This window comes from Serinus canaria, chromosome 6, assembly GCF_022539315.1.
Source record: "Serinus canaria isolate serCan28SL12 chromosome 6, serCan2020, whole genome shotgun sequence".
Taxonomy (NCBI): domain Eukaryota; kingdom Metazoa; phylum Chordata; class Aves; order Passeriformes; family Fringillidae; genus Serinus; species Serinus canaria.
Genome location: NC_066320.1, coordinates 3352080 through 3372062, shown reverse-complemented (window position 1 = coordinate 3372062; position 19983 = coordinate 3352080). Strand labels below are relative to the sequence as shown.

Sequence of the window (19983 nt, the reverse complement as noted above, 5' to 3'; positions counted from 1 at the left end):
AAAATCATAATAATTATCAATTATACTATTAATATTATCGATACCTATTAATTATCATTATTATTACATATATGAATAATCCATATATATTATTATAGTATTCAATATATAGTTATATATTCTATTATACATATATAATTATATATACTATATATAATATGTATGATATATATTATATATTATAATACTATATAATACATATATTATATAGTATTTATGATTCATATGTTATTTATGATTTTATTTTACATTTATTTATATATTAAATATATTTTTATATTTATTGAAGATGATTATTGTTATTACTAATTACTATTATATTATATTTATTTAATTATTTAATTTCCGTTATTTAATTTAAACAGTCAAAGAATAATTAATTAATTAATATAATAGAATTCATAATGTTAATAATTTGATTGTACTATTATGATTATTTTAAGGATAAATACCAATTTATTATTATTATAAATACCTATTATCAATTATTATAAATTCCAATCTAAAATCATAATTATCAATTATACTATTAATACTATCGATAACTATTATTTATCATTAATGTTACAAATATTCATAATTCATATATATTATTATATTCAATATATAGTTATATATTATATTATACATATATAATTATATATACTATATATAATATAGTATATACATATTATATATTATAATATTATATATAATATATTGTTACATATTCAGTATTCATATACGTTATGATATTATTTAATATTTTATTTTATATTTATTTAATTTATTTATATATTAAATATATTTTTATATTTATTGAAGATTATTATTATTACAATTACAATTACAAATTACTATTATTATTATATTTATTTTTAAATTTATTTTTCATTATTTAATTTAAACAGTCAAAGAATAATTAATTAATTAATTAATTAATACAATAGAATTCATAATAATAATAATTTGATTGTACTATTATGATTATTTTAAGGATAAATACCAATTTATTATTATAAATACCTGTTATCAATTATTATAAATACCAATCTAAAATCGTGATAATTTTCAATTATACTATTAATAATATTATCAATAACTTTTATTTATTATTATTAAAATATTCATAATTCATATATATTATTAGATATTCAATATATAGTTGTATATTATATTATAAATCAAAAATCAGAGGGAACTTTGCAGAAGATGTTTTGGGGTTTTTGGGCAGCAGGAGTCCTGAACAAACTGGGAAAAAAACAAAAAAAAAAACCCCAAAAAACAACAAAAACAGAACAAAAGACAAAAAAATGCCAGAAAAATCCAAACAAAACTAAATGAACCAAGAGAGCCTCTCCAAAGGCTGCAGAAGATGGCATGATAATGGTAATTATGCCCACTCACTTCCAGCCTGCCAAAATGCCTCCCAAAAATAGAAGCAGAGATAGGAGCCCTCATCAGAAGTGCCTGAATTACCAGGATTCCTAATTTTTATTTTTATTTTTATATTGATGACAACTCAGCAGGTTTCTATCCCACTGCAATTCATCTGGTGAAATATTCAGAGTATTTAAAGGGAAATTAAGGACTTGCCCCACCAAATAAATTTCCCTACCTGGCAGTTTTGGGTGTTTTGTTCAGCATGAAAGATTTCCAAGTCATTAATTTAACTTTTAGGAGATGCTTCAGGTGCCCTGCAATGAATGCACATCCCACAGAGCAAACTGCACTGGGAGGTTCTGGAGCACAAACCCCAGGCTGGCAATGAACAATTCATTTCAATTAACTGTTGAAATTCATCTACAATTCATTTGAAATTCAGGGCTGGCCACTGGACACATCAGCCCACCTGTGCAGCACTGCTCTGCTTCCAACACTGCTGGAAAACAAGGAGAAAATGCAGAATTGTGGGGAAATGTTTACACAGCAAAATGAGGCATTTTTGGTACCAACTGGGAAAGGGAACACTCAATCCAGTTTCCCCAAATGGAAAAAAAAAAATTTAAAAAAAAAGGCAAGGAAAGCCATTTTTAGACTGTACAAAAACACAAAGAACTGATATAACCCACAAGGAAGTGTGGCTTGTGTGCACCACTATTAATCTATCTTGACTGAACAATATATATATTTTTATTTTTAATTTTTTTTTTTTTTTTTTATTTCACCCTTCCGCCTCCACTTTTTGTTTGCTGCTGAGGACAGATAAGTGCTCCTGGCAGGATCTTGGCACAGGCATTTCACTGAACAGCAGCTATTGTAAAAGAAAAAAAAATAGATAAATAAATAAATCTCAGTTCCCTCAGGGTCTGAGAACTTCACTTGAGGCTGAAAGTTCTCCAAGTTCAGGCTGGAAAAACAAGAAACTTTTCCCCTGTACAGAGTGCTAACCCAGTCAATGAAATTCTGATTAAATCCTCCAAGGTTCTGCCAGGACTGTGAAGGCAAACACCACCAAAGACAAAGAACCCCACTCCTGGATGGTCCTGAAATCCTTTCCACCCCAAACCAGCTGGTGGTTGACTGGCTCATCCTAGTAAATATTCCAAATTACACTGAGCACACTTTGCTTTTAAAGGGATTTTTCAAACCAGCTCACAGCTGTGTCATCTTTTGTACCAGCTTTGTCAAGCCTACTAAATCAGCTTTTTTTTTTTTTTTTAATTTATTTACTCTGAAGTGTCTTTTTAGGGAAGGTTCAGAACTGTGCCAAGAAATAAAAGTGCCAAATCTTCTCAGACGTGAAGGTATCTTAAATAACTGTGTGCCTTTGATCATTTCAGGGTAGAAGCCTGGCAGTGCTGTGAGAGGAGCCATCCCCTCTGTTAGTTCAGCAGATCCTGCACTGAGACAACAGAAACATTTTGAGCCTCCCCTGCCTTGATCAGGAGTGAAGCTGTAATGGGCAAACATTAATTGAGAGCTCCCTCTGTACCCTGATTGTGTTAATCAAGTAACAGCTAGGGGGGCAAATAAAAGGGAAAAATAAATATATAAAAGGGAAAAATAAAATATATAAAAGGGAAAAATAAAAGGGAAAAATAAAATATATAAAAGGGAAAATAAAAGGGAAAAATAAAATACATAAAAGGGAAAAAGAGATGGTTAACAGTAATTATCCTTCCCTTCTGCAAAGCTGATACAGGCATCATCTCCCTCTTTGCTAACACCTTTTTACTACTCAGGCATCCACCACTTTTTCTTTTTCCTTCTTCTTTTTCCTCCCAGCTGGCTGAAATCCTGCTGTGACACAGGTGACATGCAGGTTTTGGAGGCCACAGCCTCTGGACTTTAATTTAGCTATTTGTTTTCCTACAGGGGAAAAAAACCAAAAAATCAACTTTTTTTTTTTTTTTTTCTTGTCCCCACCTTCAGCTGGATTTATTTATGCCCTTGCTATTCCCAGCAGCTCTGCAGAACTCATTCCCCTCATTCTTTTGGCTTTCTAGGATAGAGAGGCAATTGCACCCTTCAAACCTCATCAGGGGGGAAGGAACAACTGAGGCAAAATTCGAGTTATGATAAAAGGGTCAGTGCAAATTTGGCAATTCACTCTCAGCAGGATGAGCTGCACAAACTGCCAGGTCCAGGGTCTTTGCAGCACAGTTTTAAAAAGTAAATTTAGATTTTTAATTTTTTTTTTATACACTTTTCCAGGATTCTTTCACCCCCCACTTCATCAGGGCTCTGAGAAGGCATTGCTGCATATTCATCAAAATATCCAGCACACACTGGCAAATCCTTCTGGGTTCCTTCAGCTGCTCTAATCTCCCTTCAGTTTTAATACCCAGCCTTCTTTTTTCTGCTGGCTGCTTCTCACCTCTTCCTTCTATTCCTGAATTCAGGGATCCCATATTTTATTTCCTCTTCTTCTTTATGTAGGGACTTTTTTTTTTTTTAATTTGCATGGATAGTTCCTGAATTTTATTGGAGGTTTTTTTTTTTTTCATTTAGCAAATTCCTCACAAGATAAGCACCCCAAACCAGGAATTCACAGCTGCTGACTGCATCTCAAACAACTGAAAGCACTCCATTTAAAATTCATTTTTGAGTAAAACAAATACCCAAATTGCAGCTAAACTTTGCACTCTTCTGGTGGAGGAAGTGCTCTAAGTGACAGAGAGATAAAAAAGAGGCTCAAAATACCTTCCCACAGGAACAAAACTTTGCTTTTTTTTTTTTTGTATTGCACTCCAACCTAACCCTTGGCTTCTGATTCAGAGAGCTTCCATCAGTATTTTGAGCAATAATTCTAATTAAACCCCACTAATAACATTGATAAGGGGGGAAAAAAACCCTCTCCAAGTATAGATTTTCCTAAAAAACACCCAACATCAAAAAGCTGCAGGCAGCCACTGGAATGTCACGTGAAGCACGGAGTGAGAAGTGGAAGTGGGAGCTCTGGTGTGGCTGTCTGTCCTTCTGGAGTGTGACTCAGCAGAGCCAAGGCTTTGGTCCTCATGCAGAAACAGAGTCCACACTGCCCAGGAAGTGGCAAAAATTCCCTGTCTGGAATGTGACTGCAGCTCCAGTGGCTTCCCTGGGGGATTTCCTCAGCTGCACAGACCAGGGTGAGGCTCTGCTCTTCCTGCACCCAGTGGGGGGAAAATAAAAGAAATTTCCAAAAAAAACAGATGAGAAAATTCACTTTTGCATGGGATGACTCTGGAAAGAGCTGGATTTATCAGCTGGAATACTCTGGGAGGACACAGGCACAGCACAAACCCTGAACCCAACGCTGAAATTGTCACCACATAAAAGCCACCAGGTTTAAGATCAACATCTATATTTGACATGCTTGTACTTCCCTTTTTACACCAGTGCTGTCACATGCATGAATGTTAGAGGAGGCTGAAAGGGGAAGATGAACAAACTGCTTTTGAACCATCCATTTAAAAAAAAAAAAGAAAATATGTTTTTAGCAGTACCAAGAGATGCAGCACTTGGATGTGACCAGACCCAGCTTATCAGCATTTGGGTAGAAAAAACAAGACAGCCACAGCTTCATCCAAGGGCAGGTTTGTCTGTCCATGCACACACTGCAGTGTCTGAGCTGGGACCAATTTCTGTCCCTCTTCCTCTCCAAGCATTCCCATGCCATCCCCAGTGGATTTTCTGATGAGAACACAGCATTATTCTACACCCAGACATCACCTGCCACCCTGCAAAGCACCATGCTCAGGGGGTGTGAAAACATCAGAGCCAATGTAAATTAAAATTAAAAATAAAAGTTATTTTGTTAAAAATACAAATTCAAAAGAAAACAAGAAAAGAAAAGTCAATTTTCTTTGGTTTAGTCAAGCCATGCTTATCCTCACTTTGCTGGAATAAATCTCCACCTCCATCCCTGCACTCTTCCTGTTTTTATTAAAATCCTGAGTGCAGTTTTCCTTGCAGAGGGGGTGAGTGGGAGTGTGGAGCACCAGTAAGCCCTGTCTCTGCACGTCACAGCTGTGAAACACATTCTAAATAAAACCATATGCTCTCAGAGGGAGAATTTCATCCCTCTCCCCTTTTGCTGCCTGCTCAGGTCGGCCCCAGTGCAGGGCTGGGGGAATGCAAAATGCAGGGACAGAAAGGTTTGATGAGAAACTGATAAAAAATCAGTTGCTTCAGTCATTCTGCAGGGTCAATGCACAGGAGACTTCATTTCAGGAAGAATTCTGTGATTTGGCTCCTCCTCTTGTGTTCCCCCTGGAAACAGTTGGGAATTGGTGTCCACTGGTACCTGAGATGTTTTAGTGTCTGAAACTCCAATGATTTCCAGATCATCTCATGGTGATGATGGGGAGGAAACAAGCAATGAAAAAATCACAAACCCACTGTTCTAGCAGGAAAAAACCTTAATAACAGATTTATTCTAGAGCTGGTTAGAAAACTCTGTGGTTTCTCCTCCCATTCAACTCTTCAGTGATGCCCTGTGTGGCTCTCAGCTATGAAACTTCACAAGCCATTCTGTCAATTCTCTGTAACATTTCACAAAAGGTGCCTGGAAATCACTGACCCCACGCTCTCCTTTTCCATTCCTCATTTTCTGCCCTAACCCCTGCCTTGGTGACACAGGGAGGCTGCCCCAGGAACGTGGGGAGCAAACATGAACCCCCTCATGATTCCTCCCTCCTACCAGGACTTTCAACAACACACCAAAGAGGAACTGCCAGAACTTTATTTTTTTTCCTCTGTATAATATTTAATTTCCCATTCTGGGTCAGGCAATGAGCAGCTTTTCCCTGGGTATTTTGGACACATTTAAAGCCCACTGTGTGTTACCTTTTTTTTTATCACCTTCCCATCCTTTGGCATCTCAGCTGCTGGTCAGGTTGCTCTGAAGAAAAAAGGGCAAACCCAAAAGAAGCAGCACATTGATGGAATGATGGGGGGAAAAGAATAAAAAGGAATATTGGGAAAGCAAGCCAGCCAGTGTGAAGGGCCAGGTTATGCAGGAGTCCTCACCAAACCCTCATCAGTGTGATCAGCACTGAAGCCCAGGCTCTGATCAAGGGAAGACAAACTTCCCCCCAAGCTGAGGCTGCTCTGCTGTGCAAACCACAGCCCCACTGCAGAGCTCTGACACCTAAATGTTGTTAAATTACTGAATTTCCACTGGTAACAGCAATTTCTGCCTGTTTTTCCAGCAGCTCCCTGGCCTGGTTTTCAGATCTACCTCAGACACAATCACCACCAGAGATGGCTAAAATAATAAAACTCAATTAAATTAAAGCTGTGTGTGCATTTGTAAGGCTTCACCCACCATCAGCTTCACGTGGCTTCGAGGGGATCACGTGCTCTGGGTGTCCTGTCTGGATTATTTCTCCTGTTTTATCACTCATTCTTTCACTGTGAGTCCTGCCAGGACTCTCCAGAGGATTCAGACCCGCAGCCAGGCACACCTTGTGGAAGCACAGATAAATCCAACAAGCTGGACCTGACCTCCTCTGCCAGGATTTTGCCAGCTTCCATAAATCAGAGACACAGAATCAAGTGCACAGCTTAAAAAGCCTGGATCTCCTCTCTCCTTTTTTTAGCCTGTGAGAAGGGAAGGCACGGCTGACAAATCCCAATGCTCAAAATGTGACACACATGGGAGGGAGGGAGGGGGAAAATAAAAATGTGATTCCTTGAAAGTTATTGACAGATCAGCTGCAACCTAGCAGAGGCTGAAAAAAGGCACCAGATGGAATAAAAAATCCTTGCTATTAGTGCATCCTACCAAATGCTGTATCCTGGAGCCAAACTCTGCAGGGAACTGTTCCTTGGAAAATTGATTATGCCTTTATTGGTGGTGGCTATTGACTCTAATAGATAAATGTGACAAAGGGGAAAAAAAACCAAACAAAACAATAAAACAAAGCAGAAATACTCTCATAAAACACTGTCCAGATTTATCTGCCTTGCAAATCCCATTGAGATGAAAAAAAACCACACAGGTACTCAGTTAAAACTGAACCTTAAACCCCCACACATTGTTATTGAGTACCTTGATATATGACTTTACAATAAAATGTAAGAGATAACACACACCAAAAAAGAAAAAATAAAAAGGGGGGAGATAGGATTGATGGCTGAAGGAAACGTGACAGAAAAAGAAACAGAAAAGAACAAATCCTGATTTAAAATATACCAAGTAAGAATGTCTCTCACTGCCTGTAAACACACAGAGCAGCACAGCTCCACGGGCAGAAGATTGATGCAGGCTTAAAAATCACAAAGCCAAACCCCTTAAAATCAGCATTGATGTAAAGCCCAGAGCAGGCCAGCAAACCAGCTGGAAATAGATAGATCATGGACAATAAGTATATAATACATAATTATATAATAATATTATTATATGTATATTACATAAGCATAATTATGTAATACTTAATATAATATAATATAATTAATATAATATAATATACATATAATATAATATAATATAATATAATATAATCTATATAATATAATATAATATAATATAATATAATATAATCTAATATAATATAATATAATATAATATCATAATCTAATATATATAATTTAGATATGAATATAATGAATATAATATGAAGATAATATGATTTCTATATTTATATTTATTTCCATTTATTTTATTATATAAGTTTAAAAGCCTGCCATAACCATGGGCTCTCCCAGGATTTTAAGCAGAATAAAAATTGAGACTGGGTGTCCTGCTGGAAGCATTCTGAAAGCACCATAGACATTACATTTATTAGTTATATATATTACATATTAACCTGTATTTCTATAATATAATAATAAGTATAAGTATGTACATAATATATAATATATATTAATATGTATAAAATATAGAATATATAATTATATTATATATATTATTATATGTATATTACATAATATAGTATGTAATGACGTAATAATTATATAGTATAGTAATTTATATCAATTTCTATATGTCTATTTATGTCCATTGATAGTATTATATTTATTATAAATTATACTTAATATATTTATTTATTATATTAAATATATTACAATATATATTATATATGATATAATTATAGTATATACTATATAATTAATAATTATATATAGCATATAAGGGAAAATATCATATTACATTATATTATATATATATTAGATTATATTTCTTATATTATATTATTGTATTATATTCTATTATATTTATCTTATATTATATATCTTCTATCATATTATATTAGATTATATTATATTCTATTATATTCTATTATCTTATATTATCTTATCTTATATTCTATTTATTATCTATTATATTATATTATATTATATTATTTTTCAGCTCTTCCCAAGTGTGCAGATGCTGACAGGGCAGCAGCAGCCCAAGGCAAGCAGACTCACACTGACATCTAAAGGTGCCCTTTACTCTCTGATGCCTCACAGAAAGTCTGCAAAGGAGCAGCATCTTGTAAAAAGGTAACAAGGCAGAAAAAATGCCATTATTTGGTTCTCACAAGGAGTGTCCAAGGCCAGGCTGGATGGGCTGGGAGAAACCTGGGACAGAGGAAGGAATCCCTGCCCCTGGAACGGGATGAGCTTGAAAGTCCCTCCCAAACCCTCCTCTGATTTTCTGCACATAAACCCCAATTTTGAGGGGAATTTCCTTGTTTCACTGGGAATTATGTGGTGTTTCCTTCCATCCAGAAAACTCAGCTTTGGCTAAATTCTGTCTTAGGGGAAAAGATGCCTCTTTTCCATGGAGTTGGGCACAAATCCCAGCTGCAGTTCAGCCACTTGAAACCAAGGGGTCATTTCAGAGTTAGTTAATATTTTGGGAACAGAACTGGAGGCTCCTGCTGTGTCAGGGCTGCCTCTGGAAAGCCTGACCTGCATGTCCCTGGCTCTGTGGGATAAATCAAGTGAAAAAGAGGTGGCTTAAACCCATTTCAGCATGGCTCTTTAAAACTGAAATAATAAAAAATAATCTTGAAATAATCCTGTGGCAGCAGAGTCCACTGCTACGACAGGAGGTGCTTCATCAGCTGAGTCAATGAAGGTGACCACTCACACCTTCATTCCTCACCCAGCCTGTCCCATTCCCTAAATTACACCAGCCCCTGAACAGTTGGTTTCTCCTTTTTTAAACAGTTACAGAGCTTTGAGCATCTGTGGAGGTGTTTGAGGGTGCCCAGGATAGGATGAGCATCCTGACTCCATGTTCCAGAGGGCTGACTTATCATTTTATGGTATTTATTATATTGAAAGAAAATTATATGTTAAAACTATGGTAAAAGAACAGAAAGAAAGGATTTCAGCAGAAGGCTGGAAAAGAATGAATAATAAAATCTTGTGACTGGCTGGGATTGGTCATTAATTAAAAACAATTCACATGGAACCAATCAAAGATGCACCTGTTAGTGAGCAACCTCCAAACCACATTGCAAGCAATCTGATAATTATTGTTTAAATCTCTTTTCTGAGGCTCCCCAGGAGAAAAATCCTGGCCAAGGGATTTTTCAGGAAATTTGTCTGTGCCAAGCATCCCTGGCAAGGTGGGTGGAGGAGGGAATTAAACCCCCCAAGGAACAGCAAGGCCATCAGCAGTGAACTCAGGCTTCCAAGGCAGCACAGGTAAATCCAAAACCATCTGTCACTCCTCACCTGATGGCTCAGGAAATCATTTCTGAGGTGTCTGGGGGTGAGTTGTTCCCAAGGCTTCTTTAATCCAAGAGCACACCAGCATTCCTGGGAATTACAGAGCTGAGTGGGGAAAGCTTGGACAGCAGGCTCCACACAGAATTTAGGTTTGACTCAATGCAGCCAAAACCTCTTTAGGTTCAAAATTAGTGTTTTTCCTCTGTTCTAATCCAGATGTGGACAGCAAAAACAACTGAGAAGTTCACAGACAGGTCCGTGGGAGGTGAAGATAATCTTTGTAAAGAATGGGCTCAATTACAGCGGTGGGAGTGGCCAGCTTAAAAAATCCAACTCTTAAAAAATCCTCTAGAAACCCACAAAACCCCATCCACACCAGAGGCACTGCCTCAGCTAGGAGAACACATTTAAAAAAACACTGTCCAGTGAAGGCTTTTGTCTGCCTACCCCATTGCAGCACTAAAAAAATAAATGAATCCCAAAGCAAGCAATTAAATGGAAGGGCTGCTTGCAAACCTGCAGCAGACTTTTCAAGGGTTTTCAGCTCTGTAAAAGGCACAGCCTGAGTGGCAGATTTCACATCAAAAAGAAGGCTGTGAAGTTCAAATCAGCCTGTGGTCACCTCTGCACGTTTCTGTCTCTCAAGTGTGCCCAGAATGTTTGGTAACAGCAAAGGAGGGAGAGCTTTCCTAAATATATTTTTCCAAAAAACCAAAAAAACCCCAAGTAAACCCAAGTGAAAAACTTTAAAAAAAAATTAAAAAAAAAAATTTATTCAAAGGGAGAGGTGACACAAAAGATTATCATAATCCCAAAACCAACCATCAAAACCATTTTAGATTCAGGATCTGAAAATTCAAGGCTGGTAAAAATGCCCTAAGTGGATTTGCTGGAGAGTGAGATCTTACAGCACATCCCAACCTCCTACAAGACAGAAACCAGCAACTCACTAAACACATGTCCCACAAGACACAAATAGAGAAGTTTCAGAATTGCTCAGTTTGGTCTCATTTTTTGGCAAGGAACTTTTCCTCCCCCCCCTCCCCTTGCCTTTTATGCTCATGGCAAAAAGCAGCTTTGGAAAGATTTCTCCCTCTGAACCCAACCCCTGGAGAGAACCAAAGGCTGGGGAAAAACTGAGAGGTATCTGTGTTTATTGTTGGGATAAACAAACTTCAGAGCATTTATTTGTTCTGCTCCAAGAATGTCCTGTGCTCAAATACCATCACCTTTATTATCCAGAAAATAAAAACCCCTCTCTGGGCACAAGGATCAGCCGTGTGCACATCCAGCTGATCCCACGTGCCTGTGGTCCCATGCTCTATTTTGGGGACTGGAGTGACACAGAAGAGCTAAAAAATCATCAGATAAAATCTGTGTCCCAGTGCCCTGGTGCTGATGGACCCTGCCAAGCCAGCCCAGGCTGCAGTGGCCGGAGAAGCACATCCAGGTTTAAGGAATTACAAACAGCCACATCAGGCAGACTTGAAACCCTTTTTTCCCCAAACCAGCCCAGCTAAATCAGCCCAGTCTGCTGCCAGTTTAACCTGCAGGTGCTCTGAAATCCCTCCTGGGACTGCACAGGAAAGCTGAGCTCGGGACTCAAACAACAGGATCACCAGCATCCAGAGGGCTCAAGCCCTCTCCCAGCCCCTGAACAGGATGGGCCAGCAAGTCTGTGGGCCACCTGGTCAACTGAGGATCACACCACTGAGGCTGCTGGAAATAACTTTTTTTGGGGGGAGAAAGGGGTGGGGGGGAGCGTGCCTGAGGTGCCAGAGCCAGCTGTGCTGCTGCAGCTGGAGCTGGGGCTGCTGGGGGAAATGCCTCTGCCACATCTGGAACAGGGCAGGACTCACCTTACCCTCCATTCCAGGCCTCCTCTCTGCTCACACACGTGGGGGCTCATCCCCACACTCCCCACAGGGAGAGGGTCACTGGCATCAGTGTGTCTGACAGGTTTCCAATCTGCTCAACAACTGCAGGACAACCCCATTAGAATCACTGCAGATATTTAAAAAACACCTAAAAGCAGACTAGGTTTCCAATGTGATCAACAACTGCAGGATAACCCCATTAGAATCACTGATAAGATATTTTAAAAAGATATTTATTTAAGATATTTAAAAAAACACCGTAAACCAGACCAGGTTTCCAATGTGATCAATAACTGCAGAATAACCCCATTATAATCACTGTAAATATTTAAAAAACACTCTAAAGCAGACCAGGTTTCCAATGTGATCAATAACTGCAGAATAACCCCATTATAATCACTGTAAATATTTAAAAAACACTGTAAAGCAGACCAGGTTTCCAATGTGATCAATAACTTCAGGATAACCCCATTAGAATCACTGTAGATATTTAAAAAACACCTAAAAGCAGACCAGGTTTCCAATGTGCTCAATAACTGCAGAATAATCCCATTATAATCACTGTAAATATTTTAAAAAACACCTAAAAGCAGACCAGGTTTCCAATGTGCTCAGTAAGTGTAGAATAACTCCATTATAATCAGTGTATATTTAAAAAACACCTAAAAGCAGACCAGTTTTCCAATCTGCTCCAATAACTGCAGAATAAACCCACTACAAGCACTGTAGATTAAAAAAAAACCCACCTAAAAACAGACTAAGCCAAACACACACGGCCTACTTTGATTTTTTTTTTTTAATTTTTTTTCCCCTCCTGATGTGCAGTTCCAGCTCTGGCAGCCTGTATTTTTAGCAGTACTCCCCCAGAGAGGCTGCACCCGAGCTGCAGTGAGCCCAGGGGAGCTGTGCCCTGCTTGGGAGGCTGGGACAGAGCTTCTGGTGGCAGCTGCCCAGATGTGCAGGGCCACCTTCTCCTTCCTGCCTCCCTCCCTCACACCTGCCAGCCCAGCCCAAGAGCAAATCCAAACCCTGCACCTCCCAAGAGAGGAAAACAAGGAGATGAGCAGAGCGGGGGATGGAGGCTCGAAATAAGGGCCTGGACAAGGGGGAATGGCTTCAAAGTGGGAGACAGTAGGGTTAGAGGGGATATTGGGAATGAGGAATTGTTCCCTGTGGGTGCCCCTGGATCCCTGGCAGTGCCCAAGGCCAGGCTGGACAGGGCTGGGAGCAGCCTGGGACGGTGGAAGGTGTCCCTGCCGTGGCAGGGGTGGCACTGGGTGGGATTTAAGGTCCCTCCCAACCCAAAGCATTCAGGGATGGCATGACAGAAACCTCCATCTCCCTGCTGGACTGGTGGGATCTCCTCTCAGGAGCAGAACCAAGAACTCCTCCCAGTATGTTCCCAAAAAAGCCCAAATATTTCCACAGTGAGGCCTCAGCTCCCTGATAAGCAGCGAGCAAATGAGTGTAGATGTTTACAGTGGACATTTCAGCTCTGTTAGGTAATGGGAGCTCCAAGCTGGATAAGCCCTGCTGGGATCGCTGCTTGGAACTGGAAGCACAGAATTCCGGATTTATCGTCGCGCTCTCCAAAAATAAACGCGTTTGCTCGGCCAGGACTTGGGACTCCTGGAAAATGACCGGGGTTTGGTGCTTCCCTGGCTCACAGCACAAAGCCTTCCCACGCCAGCACAGCCCTGCTCCACTCGCATCTCCTCAGCAGCTTGTATTATTGAAAACATGTGGGGCATTCACACAGATGGAAAAGGGGGAAAAAAAAAATAAATAGGTCAGGCTCAGAAACAAAAGCTGAGCCATCCTGTTTTATCAGCAGCTTAAACGTGCAGAACTGTAATTGGAAATTCCAAGGGAAGCAACATAATGAAAACATTGTGAACACACAAATAATATAAAATTTAAATTAAATTAAATTAAAATAAAATAGAATAAAAATAAAATAAAACAAATTAAAATAAAATACAATAAAATAAAAATAAAATAAAATAAAATAAAAATAAAATAACATAAAATGATAATAAAATCAATAAATAAAAAATAAAATAAAATAAATAAAAATAAAATAAAATAAGATTAATTGTAATAAAATATATTAAAATAAATAAAAATAAAATAAAATAATAAAATAAAAATAGAATAAAATAAAATAAAAATTTAAAAAATTTAAAAAAATTTAAAATAAAATAAAATAAAATTATAATTAAATTAATTAAAAGAAATAAAAATATAATAAGAATTAAAATAAATAAAAATAAATAAAAATAAAAATAAAACTAAAAATAAAAATAAAAATAAAATAAACATAAAATAAAATGAAAATAAAATAAAAATAAAATAAAAATAAAATAAAATAAAATAAAATAAAAATAAAAATAAAATTAAAATAAAATAAAAATAAAATACTACTGGGAATCGCCGCCACCCTAAATTGCCATGTTGCCAAATGCCTCAAACCAAAAACCAGAACTGATAAGAAGGCTTCTCCAACTGATCTGAAAATGCACAGCAAGAACTGCACTGCCCAGTGATCATATGGAATCTGGGCTATAAATCCAGGATTTTTCTAACATCAGCAGCCTGTGCAACAGCCCAGCACCTCTGAAATACTGCCGGGCAATGAACAATTTGCAAAACCTGGTCCTTTCATCTGCCAAGATCCTACTTTTAAGCAAATTTCTTCCTTTCCTTGGACTGGCATTACAAACCTCAGCAACATTTATTGATTTCCCTTTTTTCTGCTGCACAACCCCACTCTTTACTACCAGATCACAGAAAGCCCAAATCAGTGCAGTGGATTTAATTTGGTTATTCAAGCTGAATGTCCCAAACACCATTTGATTGCTGCCACCTATTGTTGTCCCAAACATGTTGCAAGGAGTTAACCCTTTGTCCAGCAGCTGCTGGAAGTCATGCTGGAAGTAATTCTGGCCTCTGCTGCTGCTAAATATGCAGCTAAATATGTAACTGCATAATTAGCATCTGTTTGGGTGTGGTAATTGTAGAAAGAATGAATAAAGGTTGAAAATTAAGGTGAATTTTATATATATATATATGCACACACTGTTTATTGCTTTATTTATTTTATATCTATTTTTTAAAAATTACACACTAACTTCTCCCTTAACCTAAGACTTGGCTTTTCCCTCCCAAGGAGCATTAATTTCTCACACAGCCCATACAAAAAGGTAATTTTAGGTTGCCAAAGGCCACTTAATTCTGTCTCCTCCTAAACACACACAGCCTCACAAGGACACCATGCTCAGGTTCATCTAAGGATACAAAAACGATCCAGTTTAGTTTAGTCTGCTGAGTTTAAGTATTCAAACAGCAACGTGAAACTTGAGAGGTTGTTTCAAAGCATTGATTTTTCCAAACATGGTGTAAATAAGTGAAAATTGCTTTCAAAAAGAAAATCACATGGGGGAGTAAAAGACCTCCTCCCTCAAACATGGTGAATTCCAGAGGGGGAAATTCCCAGCTCTGGCAAGTCATTTGAATCTCCAATTCAGGCTCAAATGTCCAAGGCTAATTCCAACCCTCACTGATGGATCAAAGCATCCCCTGCCCCACCCAGCTGCTCCTTTGCTCCTCCTCCTCTCCTGCAGCCTTCACCCACACATGAGTGCCAGCAATGCCCCACCACAATAATGCCATTTAAAAATTCATCTGGATTTCAACTGGGAGCCCAAATACCCCCAGGTGGCTCAAGAGGGTCCTGGCACAGATTTGGGAATATTCCCAAATCCTGTCCCCTTCCCTTTGAGAGGAATGAGGGATTTGTCTTTCCCAGCAAGCTGTGGGTCTGCTGGTAGATCAAACCAGCACTGGGAGATAAAAGAAACAATGGGGAAGGGTTCCACTGATTGATGAATGGAAAAAGAGATTTGCTTTTACCAATAAACTTTGGGTTGACTGATCAATGAAATTAGACATTGAAAGATGAAAGAAACATTGGGGAAGAAAAAAAACCTCAGCTGGATGGACATCTGGGAGCTGGTCTCACCCAGGGAACAGGCAGACAGGGCAAGAGAAACAGGAAGAAGGGGAGGAGAAGACCAAACTTGTTGGATTCCCTCAGATCAAAGTCAGTCCTGCACTTACAGAGAATATGAAGAGAGGATGCTGTGGGAAGCATCTGGCAGCTCCAGCTCTCCCAGGAGCAAGTGAAATGAGCTGTTCACCCTAATTCCACCTTCTGAGGGGGAGCTGCCTGCTTTCTGGACAAGAAACTATTTAATTACCCCGAGAGAAAGGATTTGCAAAGACATCAGTGCCAGCTGGGCAAGGCCTTGAGATGCAGTCAGGGCAGACAGCAGAAACTCAGGGAGGCTCTGAAAAAAACACTCCCTCTGCATTGTTCTCTTGTACTTTTTATTTCTATTTTTTCTATGTTGTTTCTTGTTCTATTTTTATTTCTTTCACTATTAACCAGACCACCTCACCTGGGCCAGACCCACCATTATTTTCCAGGGTAAATGGGAGGCCTCATAAAACAGCATCTAGCAGGGAAATCCTGTTCCTACAGAATATTTACCTACTCAGGCACCAAGCCTAAAACCAGAGGTTGCAATGAAGACCCTTCTCTTCACAGAAATGCTCAAGAAATCTTGTGCAATTCAGCAACTATCTGCATGCAGCACAAAGACAAGCCCTGCTTTGGAAACCAGCAACAAAATTAAAGATCAGATTCAAAACTGATTCACCCATTTAGATATTTTATGCTGTCAAAGTGTTACAGGTATGGCCTCGAAAATTACCCACCTCTAATCACTCTCCAGCCTGTCCTGATGGAATAATTAAGCAGCTCAGGCTGCTGAGTGTTATTTTTTTTGCTTCACAAGATGCACAAATGTTGTTTTAAATTCGACACCTGCCGTCCTGAGGGCTGAACTTACTGCTCACAATGTCACCCTGCAGCTGGAGAATCTGTGGGACAGGCATGGTGAGAATTACCACATCGAAGTGCTCCGGGGGCCCAGCTTTCCTGGAGACTTCCCACCTGCCATCCCGCAGGGAAATGCCAGTGACCTGCTGCTCATAGGACACGTCTGCACCTGGGTGGGGGGGAAAAGCAGCAGCTAAATACCTCACAGCAGGGAATTCCACAGGGAAAATGCTCAGAGAGAGAGTTATTGCAAAGGGGACAAGGGTCGTTCACAAGATTAGGGGATAAAAAAAACAACTGATTAAAAAACAAAAATGAAAATAATTGCACTGAAGGGGCAAAGCTTGGCTACTCTCACAGCTCAAACTTTTCTGAACATAAATAAGTCACTGAACTGCACGTGTGGTTGTGGCACATGAGATCTAAGGTAGTAGTCAGACAGTTGAAACTCATTTTCCAAAGGACTCCCCACCCGGCAGGCTCACATCCCTTCCCCAAAACACAGGGTGTAGCTCTGCCCCCAGTGACACAGCAGATGTTCTGTTTGTAGAAAGACTTTTACACCTGCAGGACTTGGAAATTCACCGAGCCCACAGACACGTTCAACCACCCCAGCGACTTCCAGGCATCCATAAACCACCAAGGAACACAAACATCCTCAGCAGGGATGTAAATTCGAAAAACACGGCCATTAAAACCTTTCCCTTCGCACAAAGGCATTACCTGACTGCTCCAAATAGTACTTGACCACCGAGGAGATGCCCTGGGGTGCCACGAAATTGCGGGAGCCCTCTCTCACCACCATTCCTTCCACGGGAGCCGTCAGTGGCTTCAGGATGCCGTGAGTGACAAGCTCCTCGTAGAAGCTAGAAAAGGAAGAAATCCACGGGAAACACAGGTGAATGCACGGAAACACGCACGAAAAAACGCTCCACAATCCACGTGAAGAGCGGGCCGAATTTTAACAGGCTGCATTTCAGGGCAGGTTAGGCACCAATGCGGCAAGAAAAGAACAAACTACCCTGCTACTTGTACTGGGCCTGGAGCAAGGCTACCTGTGATGGAACTACCAGCAGCTCGACCCGGAGGCAGAGGGATACACAGCGGTTCCCTAAAGCTCTGAACAGCACCACGAACTCCACAGCCCCTGCGGAGCGCAGCAATATTCCAGGCGCCTGAAACGCACCTGCCTCCTCCTCGCTGCTTTCCAGGCCAAATTTGGCATTTCCCACTTTTGTTCCCTTCCCCAAGGCACAACGAGCTACCCCTGCACCTTTCATCCCAACCCACGCGGAGCTGCCCGGCTTTCACCCCGCCGCTCCCGCCCGAAATTCCGCAGGCACGGCAGCGAGCGAGGGGGTCTGGGCGTGGAAGGGGTTAAAGCACCTGGGCACCAGCAGCGGGATCCCTGCGTGTCCCCATGGGTCACCAACCCCCGCGGGATGGGCGGGATGGGCGGGACGGAGGCGGGATGAAGAGGGATGGAGGCGGGATGGATGGAGCGAAATAGAGCGAGATGGGATGGATGGGGCGGGATGGGGCGGGATGGGATGGATGGGGCGGGATGAAGACGGAAGGACGGGATGGGGAGGGATGGGGGCGGGATGGGATGGATGGGGCGGGTCTCACCTGAGCCGCGGCCCCGCCAGCTCCGGCTCGCAGGTGACGAACTGCGCTCCCAGGTCGGCGCTGCCGCCGTCGGCGCGGGTGGTGCTCATGCGGCCCCCTGCGCGACAGCGGGTCACAGACGGCCGCGACACACACACCACGCCACACATGACACCCCCGCCGCTTCGCCGGACCCACCTGCGCCCCTCGCCTTGTCCCACACGGCCACTTGTCCCCGCGGGGCTCCGCGCAGCAGCGCCGCGCCCGCCGCGCCCGTCAGCCCCGCGCCCACCACCAGCACCCGCGCCATGGCCCGGCACCGGCACCGGACACGGACAGCGACACGGACACGCCCCGGACACCGACACCGACACCGACACGCCCCGGACACCGACGTAGACACGCCTCAGGACACGCCCCGCGGTGGGCGGGGCCTCCCGCGCCGTGCGCTTCCCCTGGAGCGAGCCACGCCCATGGGCGGGGCGGGGGAAAGGTCACGCCCACCGTCCGCAGATGTGTGCGCATGCGCGCGCGGGAGCGCTGGTGGTGGGCGCGCAGCTGGGCACACATCTGGACTGACAGCTCTGTAGGGGCACAGCTGCGCTGGGCACGCACCTGTATGTGCACACCTGTACACCTGACACAGCCCCGTGTCACACACACCTGTACACACACAGACAGCCCTGTGTCACACACACACACCTGTCACACACAGCCCCGTGTCACACACACCCGTACACACACAGACAGCCTGTGTCACACAGCCCTGTGTCACACACACACACCTGTCACACACAGCCCCGTGTCACACACACCCGTACACACACAGACAGCCCTGTGTCACACAGCCCTGTGTCACACACACACACCTGTCACACACAGCCCCGTGTCACACACACCTGCGTGTCACACACACCTATACACACACACACAGAGCCCTGTGTCACACAGCCCTGTGTAACATGCCCCTGTCACACACACACACCTGTGTCACACATCCCTGTGTCACACACCCCCGTGTCACACACACCTGTGTGTCACACACACCTGTACAAACACACACGCCCCTGTGTAACACGCCCCTGTGTCACACACACACACCCCTGTCACACACACACCCGTGTCACACGCACCTGTGTGTGACAAACCCTGCCCGCCTGGAGGTGCCACCCAGCAGGATTTGGGAGGGTGTGACACCTTCCAGAAGGCGCTGCTGGATGGTCCCCAACACCTGCCCGCTGTTTTGCGAGGAGCCACGGCTGGCTCTGAGGGAAGCGGGATGCTGTGCCCGGAGCCAGCAGTGCTGGGGGGTGGTGGTGGCACTGCGTGGTGACACTGCGTGGTGACACTGCGTGGTGACACTGCGTGGTGACACTGCGTGCAATGCCTGCCCCAGGAAAACATCCTCCCGTCCCCAGAGCCCTGAGAGTGGGCAGCTGCCAGAGGATCCGCGTTGCTCCCCTTCCCCAGCTGCGCGGGTGGGAGGAGATGTTCCAGAAAACTTGTGATAGGATCGTTGTGGAA

General features: G+C 41.8%; 1 protein-coding gene across 6 annotated transcripts in view; it reads right to left on the bottom strand.

Annotated features, from left to right (window-relative positions):
* RNLS (renalase, FAD dependent amine oxidase) overlaps nt 1–18848 on the bottom strand; it is a 47615-nt gene extending 28767 nt beyond the window's left edge. For 2 of the 6 annotated variants that reach the window (XM_050976282.1, XM_050976284.1), the window contains exons 1-4: nt 18658–18844; nt 18481–18577; nt 17575–17717; nt 16862–17020 (exon numbers count right to left, since the gene is read on the bottom strand). In XM_050976282.1, coding sequence (XP_050832239.1) covers nt 16862–17020; nt 17575–17717; nt 18481–18577; nt 18658–18769 — 511 coding nt within the window. In that variant the 5' untranslated portion in view covers nt 18770–18844. Of the gene's footprint in view, nt 1–16861; nt 17021–17574; nt 17718–18480; nt 18578–18657 lie in introns of all 6 variants that reach the window. The other 4 variants (XM_050976285.1, XM_050976281.1, XM_050976280.1 and 1 more) reach the window with 4 other exon arrangements.
* Between the last annotated feature and the right edge of the window lie 1135 nt (nt 18849–19983).